The sequence below is a fragment of the Glycine max genome, chromosome 16 (genome assembly GCF_000004515.6).
Source record: "Glycine max cultivar Williams 82 chromosome 16, Glycine_max_v4.0, whole genome shotgun sequence".
In the NCBI taxonomy this organism is placed as follows: Eukaryota; Viridiplantae; Streptophyta; class Magnoliopsida; order Fabales; family Fabaceae; genus Glycine; species Glycine max.
The window spans coordinates 32,211,871-32,224,898 of NC_038252.2; the positions used below are offsets into that span (position 1 = coordinate 32,211,871).

At 33.7% G+C, this 13,028-nt stretch overlaps 1 protein-coding gene and 1 non-coding gene across 3 annotated transcripts; both read right to left on the reverse strand.

The window, feature by feature from the left end:
• Nucleotides 1-882: 882 nt before the first annotated feature.
• On the reverse strand, nucleotides 883-956 carry TRNAI-AAU (transfer RNA isoleucine (anticodon AAU)). The gene has a single exon. It is a non-coding gene; the product is annotated as a tRNA-Ile (tRNA).
• Nucleotides 957-9,075: 8,119 nt separating this feature from the next.
• On the reverse strand, nucleotides 9,076-12,857 carry LOC100809955 (putative UPF0481 protein At3g02645). Of its 2 annotated transcripts, none has more exons than XM_003548917.5 (3): nucleotides 12,615-12,857; nucleotides 9,570-10,894; nucleotides 9,076-9,479 (listed from the first exon to the last, which is right to left on the reverse strand). In XM_003548917.5, exon 2 carries the CDS (start codon nucleotides 10,880-10,882, stop codon nucleotides 9,575-9,577), a length of 1,308 nt encoding a protein of 435 aa, XP_003548965.2. In that variant the 5' UTR covers nucleotides 10,883-10,894; nucleotides 12,615-12,857; the 3' UTR covers nucleotides 9,076-9,479; nucleotides 9,570-9,574. The 2 variants fall into 2 exon arrangements, with proteins under 2 accessions (XP_003548965.2, XP_006599465.1); XM_006599402.4 differs by having other exon boundaries at nucleotides 9,570-10,900.
• Between the last annotated feature and the right edge of the window lie 171 nt (nucleotides 12,858-13,028).

The window sequence follows — 13,028 nt, forward strand, 5'->3', positions numbered from 1 at the left end:
AGAAGCTCCTTTTTTGTTATTTTCTTGCTCCATAGACTGAAAATTTGGTCGAGTTGCACACACACTGTTATTGTTTGCTAATAACATTTGAAAGAATATGAGAGCGCAGAGAAAGGGAGTTTTGGCACCTAAGGCACCCATAATTTTTTGATGTTTGGTAAAATAGAGTTCTTTGGTTCAAGAAACAATAATGACTATTGACATGAAAATATTCTTTATATATGTAGTTCTAAGACTAGGTAAAGGTTTTAGTAGTTTTAACTTTTAAAAGATGAAGCAAACATTTAATTTGAGTGTGATTCTATCGTTAAAAACCTTGTTTTAGGAATAAACTAACACAATACGTGTGCCTTTGTAAGGTGATCGTTTTATAGGTAAATAAATAATGTAATATATATTTAATTTATTAAGGTCAATGTTGTTAAAGAAATCAATGTTTATGTAATGAGTATATTATTATTATTATTATATTGTGTATAATATTAAACTAGTATTATAATAAATATTTATTTCTCAATAATACTGAAAAATATCTCTGAATAATATATAATAATAATGTTAATACATATATATGTTAATGTTAATTTTAAATCTTGTACTCTTGAAATAAATGTAGAGTAAATAAAAATAACATTAATGGTGGATACAAACAGTACTAATAAAATATAAAAAATAAAAAGAATAATAGTAAATTAATACCATAATCTTCATATATGACTAGAGACAGAATATAATAGTATAAAAGAAGATATAGAGGCTTGGTGAAAATAAATAAAAAATTGAGGTGCGTTGAACCAGGTGAAACCCAAGGACTTCAACTCTGTCATGGTGGATAGACTTGAATCTAAACAGAACAATGTAAATCAAGAAGGAAAAAATTATTGGCCCATGCAGGTCTCGAACCTGCGACCTTCGCGTTATTAGCACGACGCTCTAACCAACTGAGCTAATAGGCCACATGTTTAAACATTCTTAACAAAATTTTAATCTTGTCTTAACCAAATTGGAGTAAATCTCATCTTACCTCACGCAAGTGTAAAATAAAAAGGCAATTATTAAATAGATTCCCATAATTTGTTAAACGTACCTCTTTTCTTTTTTATTTTTATAAAAGAAAAATTATAAATAGACATCCAGTATGTGGAATGTGGAACACCAGTGAGAAAAATATAAGTTTTATAGATAATATGATTTAAAATAAAAAGAGATAGAGAAAAATGAAACATTATGTATAAAAAAATATGAATGTTCATATATCATAACTCTTTTTAAAAATACCCCTCTCCATAAATTAGTTTCCCGAATGTATAACTCTTTCCGGATAAATTTCAAAAGTTGTTTTAGCAACATCAATAGCAATAGCAACAAGAGAACCAAGTGAAACACCGCGCTATAGATCTTGAGAATCTGTTATTTTGCTGGAACCTGCAAATAAACACCATGCACGCTACAGATCAAACCATTATGACCCTTTATAAGAAAAGTCCTGTCTAAGATGAAAGACAAATCAAGTTTTAATTAGAACAGGTGAGGTCTTACAATCTACCAAGGTTTGTTAAAGAACCAAATGAACTTGGTAGATCATTGTTGATACTATTGTATGAAAGGTCCTTGATGGTTAGAAATCCTCATATGTGAGTTGTACAATTGAGATTTAAACAAATAAGTCATAGAGGAATGCCAGCGACAACTCTTTTTCTACCTTTCGTGATTTTCAATAAATTTTAACCAAATAATGTTGCTAGCATTCCTTATAAAGCATAGCATCTAGACTCTGTTGCCTCACTTTCTCACGACTCAATCTAATTTTCATTGTATAGTCTAATCTTAAGGCCTTTACTTCAGCAAACCTTAGAACATTAAAAAGAAAAAAGAAATTGCTACTTTACATGGAAGTTAATTTAGTTTCACCATTTTTTTGTCTTAAATATCATAAACACTAAAAAAAACCTATTAAATTCTGATGGAAAGTACGATGATTAATAAGGAACTCTCTACACCTACTAAATTTTTGTAACTTTGTATTACCTGTTCAGTTTTTTGAATTTTTTTACCTCGTTTTTCTAGTAGTTTAAATTTTAGGTGAGTCAATTAAAATAATCCATCAACCTATATATGATAGGTCGAATCGGGTTAGTTATTTTTTTGGCTCACCAAGTTGTGTTGGCTCACGTTGTGACTAACTCTTGATGGGTCAATCCAAGTGAGCCACAAGTTGGATCACTTTGACAGCTTAGTCTACATGTGCTTGCCACTATCAGTACTAATTGGGTTGAATGTTTTGTTGATTCACTGGGTTTTCATTGTGTTTTGTGATCACATGATGGTAGGTACTAAAGCCAAGCCTAGCAAAAGGAAATAGGATGATGGTTTTCTGCAATACATTGGATTCAAGTCGTTCCGTGAATCACTTTCTTGATGAAAATCATATTTCTACTGTAAACTACCTTCGTGTAATTTTGACTTGCCTGATACTCTGGTTGATTAATCATACTAATTTGTTGCTGGCTACTAAATTGAAGCCACTAAGAATTAAACACATTTAGATGCTGACATTGCATCTCATAGGAGTGAATACTAGTTCACAAAAAGTCGTGTTATAGTCCACAAAGGAAGATCTTTGTAATAAATAATAGGAAATGGCGTATCTAAAGATTAATGAACAAAGAAAATAGAGGAAATGGGCAAAACATTGGAGGTCTCACTGAAAGGAAATGGATTTTATATACATTAAAATTGTATATGGCAGCTTTTGAGTCTACGATGCCATTTGAGCCACTGCTGCTCTGTTTCTTGTTATGCCCACAAATTTTCATGTAGCACTAAAGTAACACTAAATTTTGGGTTTCTGGTAGTTTGGGTTCCGTATATGTGAGGATATTGTTGTGTAACGGTAATTTGAAAAATTTTAGGCTTGACTTATGAAAAAATCAAGGAGTTTCTCCTCCTGAAGGAGTGCTAACGTTGTCGTGTGAAGCAACGTGAGAGGTTGAGAGCTTGGACCAATGAAGCAATACGAATGTCTGATGACAAGCTCGAGATGAAGCAGTTGAGCAGAAAGGGAGGAAGGAGACCAATGATTCGATTGGCCAAAGCCTCAAACTCCGTGAGATAGTCATTTAATGTATCTCTATGGGTAAGCTTGAACAAGTAGCCAGTGGGATCATCGTAATGAGAGACGAAGCAAATAAAGCTTCAAGTGCCTTTAAGAAGCTGGACCAGGATGCGATTTGTCCATTGCGAGACATTCACTAAAACCAAGCAATTGCTGGACCATCTATGTAAAACGAGGCAATTGTGAAGCGTTCACTATCAGGGGTCAAGTGGTAGTCGAAGAATGGGGTGATCTTGAAGATCCATCCAAGTGGATCTGAACCATCAAACCGAGGCACTTCGAGCTTTATACGATACAGGGTTGATGATGGGAGCAAAAAAGTGGGGTTGGTCGATGAGGAAGAAGGTGAGGGTTGGTTGGTTTTGAGGGAGGACATTTTCTGTATGAGGTGGTCGAGCTTAGCGGACATGGTGATTTGGTTGGCGGTAAGGTTTAGTTGTGTTGGACATTTTAGTATAATTGATCTCTTTATTATGTTAAAATAAGAGTGCACGCTTGTTTTAATGTAATAACGAGATGTTCGGTTTAGGCAAAGGTTGGAAGTTACATGGAAGTTACTAAAACTTCCATCAACGGTTGGAAGTTACATGGAAGTTACTAAAACTTCCATCAACGGCAATTTTTAAAAATAAATAACTTCCATCAACCGCCAAAAACCACTTGTTCTTTGATTATAAATAATCATCCTGGTTCAGAAAGCATAACATGTGAAAAACATACAAGACCAAAACAAAACTCTTGAATTATAATCTTCTGATTTTATCCGATTGAACAATTTTGGTTGAACCCCGAAATTTGATTCAATCTGAAAGTATTTATACACGACTTCAGATTTATCCAGGATTATCTCGATTTTCAAAATTAACCAACAAAAGATTGAATCAAATCTTTCGAGATGACGAACGATAGTTCGAAGATGACAAGCAAGTTTGCGAAGTTGGACAAGTTTGAAGGGCAGGATTTCAGAAGATGGCAGAAGAAGATGCACTTTCTCTTGACAACATTGAATGTGGTGTATGTGCTGAGTACACCGATGTCTGTGTATATGGAAGGCGAAACTCTGGATCAAACAAGGAAGCGTTCGAAATGGGAGAACGACGATTACATTTGTCGTGGACACATTCTGAACGGTATGTCTGACTCTCTCTTTGATATTTATCAAAATGTTGAGTCTACTAAGGAATTATGGGACTCTCTTGAATCCAAGTATATGGCAGAAGATGCCTCAAGTAACAAATTCTTAGTTAGTAATTTCTTTAATTACAAAATGATTGATTCGAGGCCTATTATGGAGCAATATAATGAACTACTGCGGATTTTGGGTCAGTTTACTCAACATGATTTGAAAATGGATGAATCCATTGCAGTTTCATCTATAATTGATAAACTGCCTTCTTCTTGGAAAGACTTCAAGCATACCTTGAAACATAAGAAGGAAGAGTTGACTCTGGTTCAACTCGGTAGTCATTTCATGATTGAGGAGTCGCTGAGGGCTCAGGAAATTGACAAAGTCAATGATAAAACCGTAGCAGGTTCCTCTTCCGTTAATATGGTAGAGGAAAGTGGAACAGTTAAGCAAAATTACAATGCTAAAGGTAACAAACGAAAATTTCAAGGAAATAAGAACAAAGGTCCAAACAAACAGACAAAATTGTCATGTTGGAAGTGTGGGAAACCTGGTCATTTAAAGAGGGATTGCCGAGTGTTCAAAGGAAAGAACAAGGCTGGTCCAAGTGGGTCTAATGATCCTGAAAAGCAACAAGGTCAGATTGTAGTGAATAATTTTAATTCGAATACGAATTCAAATTATGTATCACTAATATCTGATGCATTCTATGTGCAGGATGATGACGTTGCTTGGTGGTTTGATTCGGGAGCAACAAGCCATGTGTGCAAAGATCGTCGTTGGTTCAAGGAATTTAGACCAATTGATGATGGCTCTATTGTGAAAATGGGCAATGTTGCAACTGAACCAATCCTAGGATTAGGTTGTGTGAATTTAGTTTTTACTTCCGGAAAAAGTTTGTATTTGGATAATGTCTTATTTGTACCTGGTATTCGTAAGAACTTATTGTCTGGTATGGTTTTAAATAATTGTGGTTTCAAGCAAGTACTTGAAAGTGACAAGTACATCTTGTTAAGACATGGTTTGTTTGTTGGATTTGGTTATCGTTGTAATGGAATGTTTAAATTAAACATTGATGTTCCTTTTGTTCATGAATCTGTTTGTATGGCCTCGTGTAGTTCTATAACTAATATGACAAAATCAGAAATTTGGCATGCTAGATTAGGACATGTTCATTACAAAAGATTAAAAGATATGTAAAAAACAAGTATGATTCCTCCTTTTGATATGAACATTGAAAAATGCAAAACTTGCATGTTGACCAAGATCACTAGGAAACCTTTTAAGGATGTTAAAAGTGAGACTAAAGTCTTAGACCTTATTCATAGTGATTTGTGTGATTTGCATGCTACTCCATCATTAGGTCATAAAAAATATCTTGTTACTTTTATTGATGATGCATCAAGGTATTGTTATGTATATTTATTAAATACAAAAGATGAAGCTCTTGATAAATTTAAAATTTATAAGAAAGAGGTAGAACTTCATCAAAATGGGCTAATCAAAACTCTTTGTACGGATAGGGGAGGTGAGTATTATGATCCGATTTATTTTCAATATACTGGAATAATACATCAAACTACAGCTCCCTATACACCACAACAGAATGGTGTAGCCGAAAGGAAGAATAGAACCTTGAAAGAAATGGTGAATTCCATGTTATCCTATTCGGGTTTAAGTGAAGGATTTTGGGGTGAGGCTATGTTGACAGCCTGTTACTTGTTGAACCGAATTCCTAACAAAAGGAATAAGGTTACCCCATATGAACTTTGGCACAAAAAGACACCAAATTTGAGTTATCTCAAAATTTGGGGATGTAGGGCTGTAGTCAGGCTTACAGAACCTAAAAGGAAAACCATAGGTGAAAGAGGTATAGATTGCATATTTATTGGATATGCTGAACATTCTAAAGCATATAGATTCTATGTGCTAGAATCTAATGATTCTGTTGCTGTGAACTCGGTTATAGAGTCACGAGATGCTATCTTTGATGAACAAAGGTTTACATCTATACCTAGGCCAAAGGACATGAATTTCATGTCGAAAGTCTCAGTTAATATTGAGGATATACCTTCAACTAGTACTGAAACTAGAAAGAGTACGAGAGTAAGAAAGGCTAAGTCATTTGGTGATGACTTTCAACTCTATTTGGTTGAAGGGTCAAGGAATGATATTGAATTTCAATATCAATATTGCCTTAATGTTGAGGAAGACCCAAAGACTTTTAGTGAAGCAATGGCTTCAAGGGATGCTGTATTCTGGAAAGAAGCAATCCAAAGTGAGATGGATTCCATCATGCAAAATAATACCTGGAAATTGGTTGACTTACCTCCTGGATGTAAGCCATTAGGATGTAAGATGATCTTTAGGAGAAAGATGAAAGTGGATGGTACTGTTGACAAGTACAAAGCTAGATTGGTTATCCAAGGCTTTAGGCAAAAGGAGGGTATTGATTTTTTCGATACATATGCTCCTGTTGCTAGGATATCCACTATTAGACTATTGTTAGCACTTGCTGCTATCCACAATCTGATGATTCACCAAATGGATGTGAAAACTACATTCTTAAATGGTGAATTGGATGAAGAGATATACATGAAACAACCTGAAGGGTTTGTTATGCCAGGAAATGAAAATAAGGTGTGTAAACTGATGAAATCTCTTTATGGCTTGAAACAAGCGCCTAAGCAATGGCATCAAAAATTTGATGAGGTTGTGTTGTCTAGTGGTTTTGTTATAAACCAAGCAGATAAATGTCTATACAACAAGTTTGACACTCATGGCAAAGGAGTTATCATTTGTCTGTATGTAGACGACATGTTGATCTTTGGTACCGACCAAGATCAAGTTGATGAAACTAAGGCATTTTTGTCTTCTAAGTTTGATATGAAAGATATGGGGGAGGCGGATGTGATCTTAGGAATAAAGATCAAACGTGGAAACAATGGTATTTCCATCTCTCAATCACATTATATTGAGAAGATATTGGAGAAATTTAATTTTAAAGATTGTTCTCCGGTAAGTACTCCCATTGATCCTAACCTGAAGCTATTACCTAATAAAGGTGTAGCAGTGTCTCAACTTGAATACTCAAGGGCGATAGGATCACTCATGTATGCAATGATTAGTACTAGGCCTGATATAGCTTATGTTGTTGCTAAACTCAGTAGGTTTACAAGTAATCCTAGTTCTCATCATTGGCAAGCTATGAATAGAGTATTCAAATACTTAAAGGGAACCATTGATTATGGTTTGACATATACTGGATTTCCTTCGGTTATTGAAGGTTACTCTGATGCAAGTTGGATAACCAATATGGAGGATTATTCATCCACAAGTGGTTGGGTATTCCTCCTTGGAGGAGGTGCTATCTCTTGGGCATCCAAGAAACAGACTTGCATTACAAATTCAACAATGGAATCTGAATTTGTAGCTTTAGCAGCAGCTGGTAAAGAAGCTGAGTGGCTAAGAAATCTGATCTATGAGATTCCATTGTGGCCCAAACCTATACCTCCCATGTCTATCAGGTGTGATAGTCAGGCAACTTTGGCTAAGGCATATAGTCAAGTGTATAATGGGAAGTCTAGACACTTGGGTGTTAGACACAACATGGTTCGGGAGTTAATCATGCATGGTGTGATATCAGTGGAGTTTGTGAGAACTCAGCATAATTTGGCCGATCATTTAACCAAAGGGTTAAGTAGAGATCTCGTGAAAAGGTTGGCTGTGGGATTAGGATTAAAGTCCATCTGAAATCTCTTATGTTAAGATACCCAATTCCCATCTAATATGACATTAGGTGCTGAATTCAATGTGGAAAGCTTAACATGTAGAGATTGGAACACATCATCGAAAGTATCCCAAAAGGAATGTGTTCGGTTCTGTAAGTTAAGGAGGTTGAAGTATAACTTCTCAATGGTTCTTTTGAAAAATTGCATTTACAGGTGCAAGAAAGAAAAGGACTACCTATATAAGCATGAAGTTTAGCCGCTTCAAGAAGCTGGGACTTGGCTTTGATATGCTTATGAAGGATAGGGACACAGGCTAGTAAAACTAGTGTCGAGCAAGAGTAATGTTATAAACTATTGTGCAGATTATCTTCATGTATTCATTATGAATAGAAAGGGTTCAATCCTTAGTGACACCCTGATATTCGAATATTTGAAACGTGTAATTTGCTAAGATGAAATTCAATCGTCACGATATTTCATCTATGTAGTAGTTTGTGGTATGTTATGACTTTGGTGATTTGATCGGTAATTACACTAAAATGGGGGAGGTTTGTTGGACATTTTAGTGTAATTGATCTCTTTATTATGTTAAAATAAGAGTGCACGTTTGTTTTAATGTAATAACGAGATGTTCGGTTTAGGCAAAGGTTGGAAGTTACATGGAAGTTACTAAAACTTCCATCAACGACAATTTTTAAAAATAAATAACTTCCATCAACCGCCAAAAACCACCTGTTCTTTGATTATAAATAATCATCCTGGTTCAGAAAGCATAACATGTGAAAAACATACAAGACCAAAACAAAACTCTTGAATTATAATCTTCTGATTTTATCCGATTGAACAATTTTGGTTGAACCCCGAAATTTGATTCAATCTGAAAGTGTTTATACACGACTTCAGATTTATCCAGGATTATCTCGATTTTCAAAATTAACCAACAAGTTGCGAGGAGGAGAGTTTTTGGATGGCATCTTCGAGACTATCTAAGGTGGATTTAGAAACGTGTGGAATCTGGCATGGGCACACAATGAAAGCACCAATGTTATGAACAGGGATAGAGGAAGAATTGCAGAACAAGAGATAGGGTAAGAACCTTAAGGTAGCGAAGGGAAATTGCTTATATCATTTCTTATCTTCTTTTAATATATCTCAGATATTTATAGCTATTAGTGCTTGCTAGCAGACAAAAGCCAATAACAGAATCACCTATGCATTAATACAGCACTATAACAGAATTGCTAAAATGAAAGCACTACTACCAGAACTATAAGAATTATTCACTAATGATTATGATTATAGCATAGTGGGGCACTACGAAAACAGCAGAATTGGTGCCCAAACTCCCTTAAACATAATCTTTCAAATGCTGAGGTGGTTTAATCTTCCTTTTGGGCCTGTCCTTTGGGTCTTGCTGCCTATCACCTTGTGAGACACTCAAATACAATCATCAAATGCTTTCTTCCCCCAATTGACTTCCCTGTTAACGGCCCAATTCCTAAACTACCTGCACATAACAAAACTTATTATTTATCAGTTGTGACTCGGCTCGTTCCCTCACAATAGTTAAGTATTGATATATATGATCATTTCTTACCTTAATTAAAACAGTGAGATTATTGAACATATAGTCTGAATCAATGTGAGCAAAAGAAGCACAATTGCAGCAACTGTAGATGCTATTTTCCAAGGAGTGTTGAAGTACTCGTGTATGAAGATAGCCTTGTACTTGTTGCAAGGACTTTCATAGAAATCATTTAAGCTATTGCAGATAGAGAAATACACTGGATTGAAACGTGGCATCGCAAGATTTGAGCTCAGACTGTTAACCATTGCAGCCAGTGCATTAGGATCACCCATCCAATTGACAATAATTTTCTTATCAATTAGTTCTTTCACATCTTTTTCAGTGTCGATAAGAAAATCTAGAATCTTTAGGTATTGAGTGATGATGCATGTATCATCTGAAAGGTGACAATGCTCAAATGCCAATATATTCCTGAAGAACATTTCTGAATCGTCAGCTATATTCAAGATTGGCATTGTCAACACACCCTCATCGGAATAGGTCATGTCAAGTAAGCATTCATTTTCATTTGGACTGACCTTGAATTTAAGACCTGCCTCCCGTAGTTGGCTTGCATTGTATACATGTTTTATTCCTTTACATTCTTCTTCTTCTCTAAGAACAAATTTTGATGACAATATTATACAAGTTCTCATAAGATCGGTGAAGTGCTTTGGGGACTCTGTTGGACACGATGTTGCTCCATATTCCACAACCTTCAAACAGTTGAAAGAAATCTGAAGAAAGGAGGGAAATTCCGGATTCATACCAGCAAGGTTGTAAAGTTGTTCAAGAACGAAGAAAGGAAGCTGATTTTCTAGTAGTCTCAAGTCCTCACCAATTTGCATTTGCATCCAGTCTTTTAGCAACACAGGGTCCTTTCCCTGCCAATCTTCATATTTATGCAATCTCAAAAACAACTCAATTATGAAGCAAGCATCAATGAGAATCATCTTTAAGAAATCATCGCTGTTATATTTAATACGCACTGCATAACAACTTCGAATTTTGTCTTCCAACGCTTGAAGTGTGACAACAAAGGTTCCCATAGGTATTTGGGTTCGATTTAGAAATGCCTTGAGATAGTTCACTTTAAGCTCTTCCATTGACTCAAAAATGCTGTCTTCATTTCCAGCGTAACATGCTTTGTGAAAAGGGCCAATTGAAACAATTCGTGGTGTGTAGGCTTTGGGATTAGTTTCACGAATGTCTGGTGGTACTCTATAAATGCATTGCATATCGAATCCATACATTTCTGGAGGTTCCACGTTTTGAAGCATGTTGGTTAATTTTGTCTCCAAACATTGTTGTTCATTTAATGAATCACTTGTTTGTCCTTCCATTTTGATAAAATTCTGCAGCTATGAGATTCATAGACATTGATAACCAACATGAAGTTAGATCAAGTATAATATTAATAAATTTCGTTTAAATTTCCCTACTTATGGAACCAAGAGGCAAGGATATACTAATAAAAAAGGACTCAGAATATGACAGAAATGTTGGATGTAATTAATAGATTTTAAAAATTATAGGGTATACCGCAGTTAAGATAAAGCATAAAGAATAATTGTAATATTAGTATAGAAAAGAATTAATAACTAAAAAAAATGTTGACAAATGTTTCAAACAATGGTGGATCAACGTACAAAGGTACGGGACAATTCTCTCCAAAGATATGTGACATCACTCATTTTCTTATTTCTACACTAACCCCTTAATATTTAATATTTAAAAATATTATGCTAACATCTTTTATATATTATATTAACTTCCTTAATATTTGAAAAACATTACACTAATTATTCTTTATATATTATACTGACATCCTCTATAAATAAGTAAGACTATTGTAATCATTAAAAAAAAAAGACATTGTTTGTAATTTGAAGAATCTCAAGGAGTACGTGGTAATATAATTGTTCTAGTTCTTTTTATTTGAATATATTCAGTAATTTTTATTTTTTTCCCCACAGAAAATGGTGTTATCCTCATCAAACTCTTTTTTTTTTTAAATTGATATAAAAGGTTAGTAGAGATTTTTGCCCCCATCATGATAATTGTAATTTTTAAAAGTTTGTTTTTAAATTTTTTATCATGACATTATATATTTTATAAAAATGTGTAATATTTTTCTAAAAAAAATTTATAAATTTATTTTTTTGACTCCACTGAAAAAAAAAAATTGGATCCGCCACCAGCTTCAAATTAACGTGAATATTAACTACAGTAAATATTATCCAATAATATAACATTTAGTTATTTATTTATATGTTTCTTACTTTTTATTAAATAAAATTACAAGTAGTTGGTCAATTGGAATTTGGCTCCAAACAAAATTTAAGGTTAATTAATAGAGTATCACAGTTAGGTGACAACAAATAAAATTAATAATTGACATTAAAATAAATTAAAAATATATAAAAATAACTTATCTGTCAATTTAAAAAAACATTAGTGTAAATATAAGATATTTTATTTATCTAATTAGTGTAACTTTCAACTTTTGGATTAATTAAATTCAAATGAAGAAATGATTTTATTTATTTTTATTGATTCCGGTTCAAACGAGAATAATTGAAGATGTTTCAAGTCTTTCTTCTACCACTAGAGCTAGCTTTGTAGTTCTGATCCTTGTTTTAATAAAAGTAACAATTGGATAAAAACAAACCAAACAAAAGCATGCACACGATAGAAATTATGTTGGTTCCTTGAACAAAATGAAGCAAACAAGAAAACATATTCCAAAATTGGGGATAATTCATTTGAAGATACATCACCAAAATTGGATAGAATCCACCATTTGAATTAAAGGGAAACTTAATACACATGTATTTTAAAGTTTGAGGATTAAAATGATCAATATAAAAGTATAAGATTATAACCAAAATTTACCTAAAATATAAGAATTGAAAAGATATTTTATCAAAATAAAATAAAATCAGGAGAGACACTTCAAAATTGTCGTTACTGCTACAAGAAGATGCATGCCTGACTATATATATTCTTGTATGGATGGAAATGAAAAATATAGTAACTATTTAACTAAATAGAGCAAAAAGGAGGAGAAGGAACCTGATGCTCAAATTGTTGAGGAATATATAAGATTAATCTTCAACAATTCACCTTTACAAGCACAACCCCACGATCCAAAACTCAGCAACCGCTTCTGATTGATCTCATTTTGCCGGAATAATTCATAGTCAACACCATCATGTATGGACAGAATTCGAAAGCTGTGAAGACTTGCTCTTTGTTAATGTATTTCAAAGTCAACACCATCACGTATGGACAGAATTCGAAAGTCGAACAATTGGTTCTTAGTATAGCTATAATTAATTGCAGCTGTCAAATGCATCCAAATATATTAGAGATAAAATTAACTTAGTTAGTTATTAGAAATTATTTGAGTAGGTATTTGATTATGATAGTTAGTTAATAAAAATTATTTGAATAAATTAGTGTTGGTTATTGAAGTTAGTTATTTTT

What these genes read in the sequence shown, in the direction of transcription:
- LOC100809955 (XM_003548917.5), bottom strand. Translation starts at nt 10,882, where the DNA reads ATGGAAGGACAAACAAGTGATTCATTAAATGAACAACAATGTTTGGAG.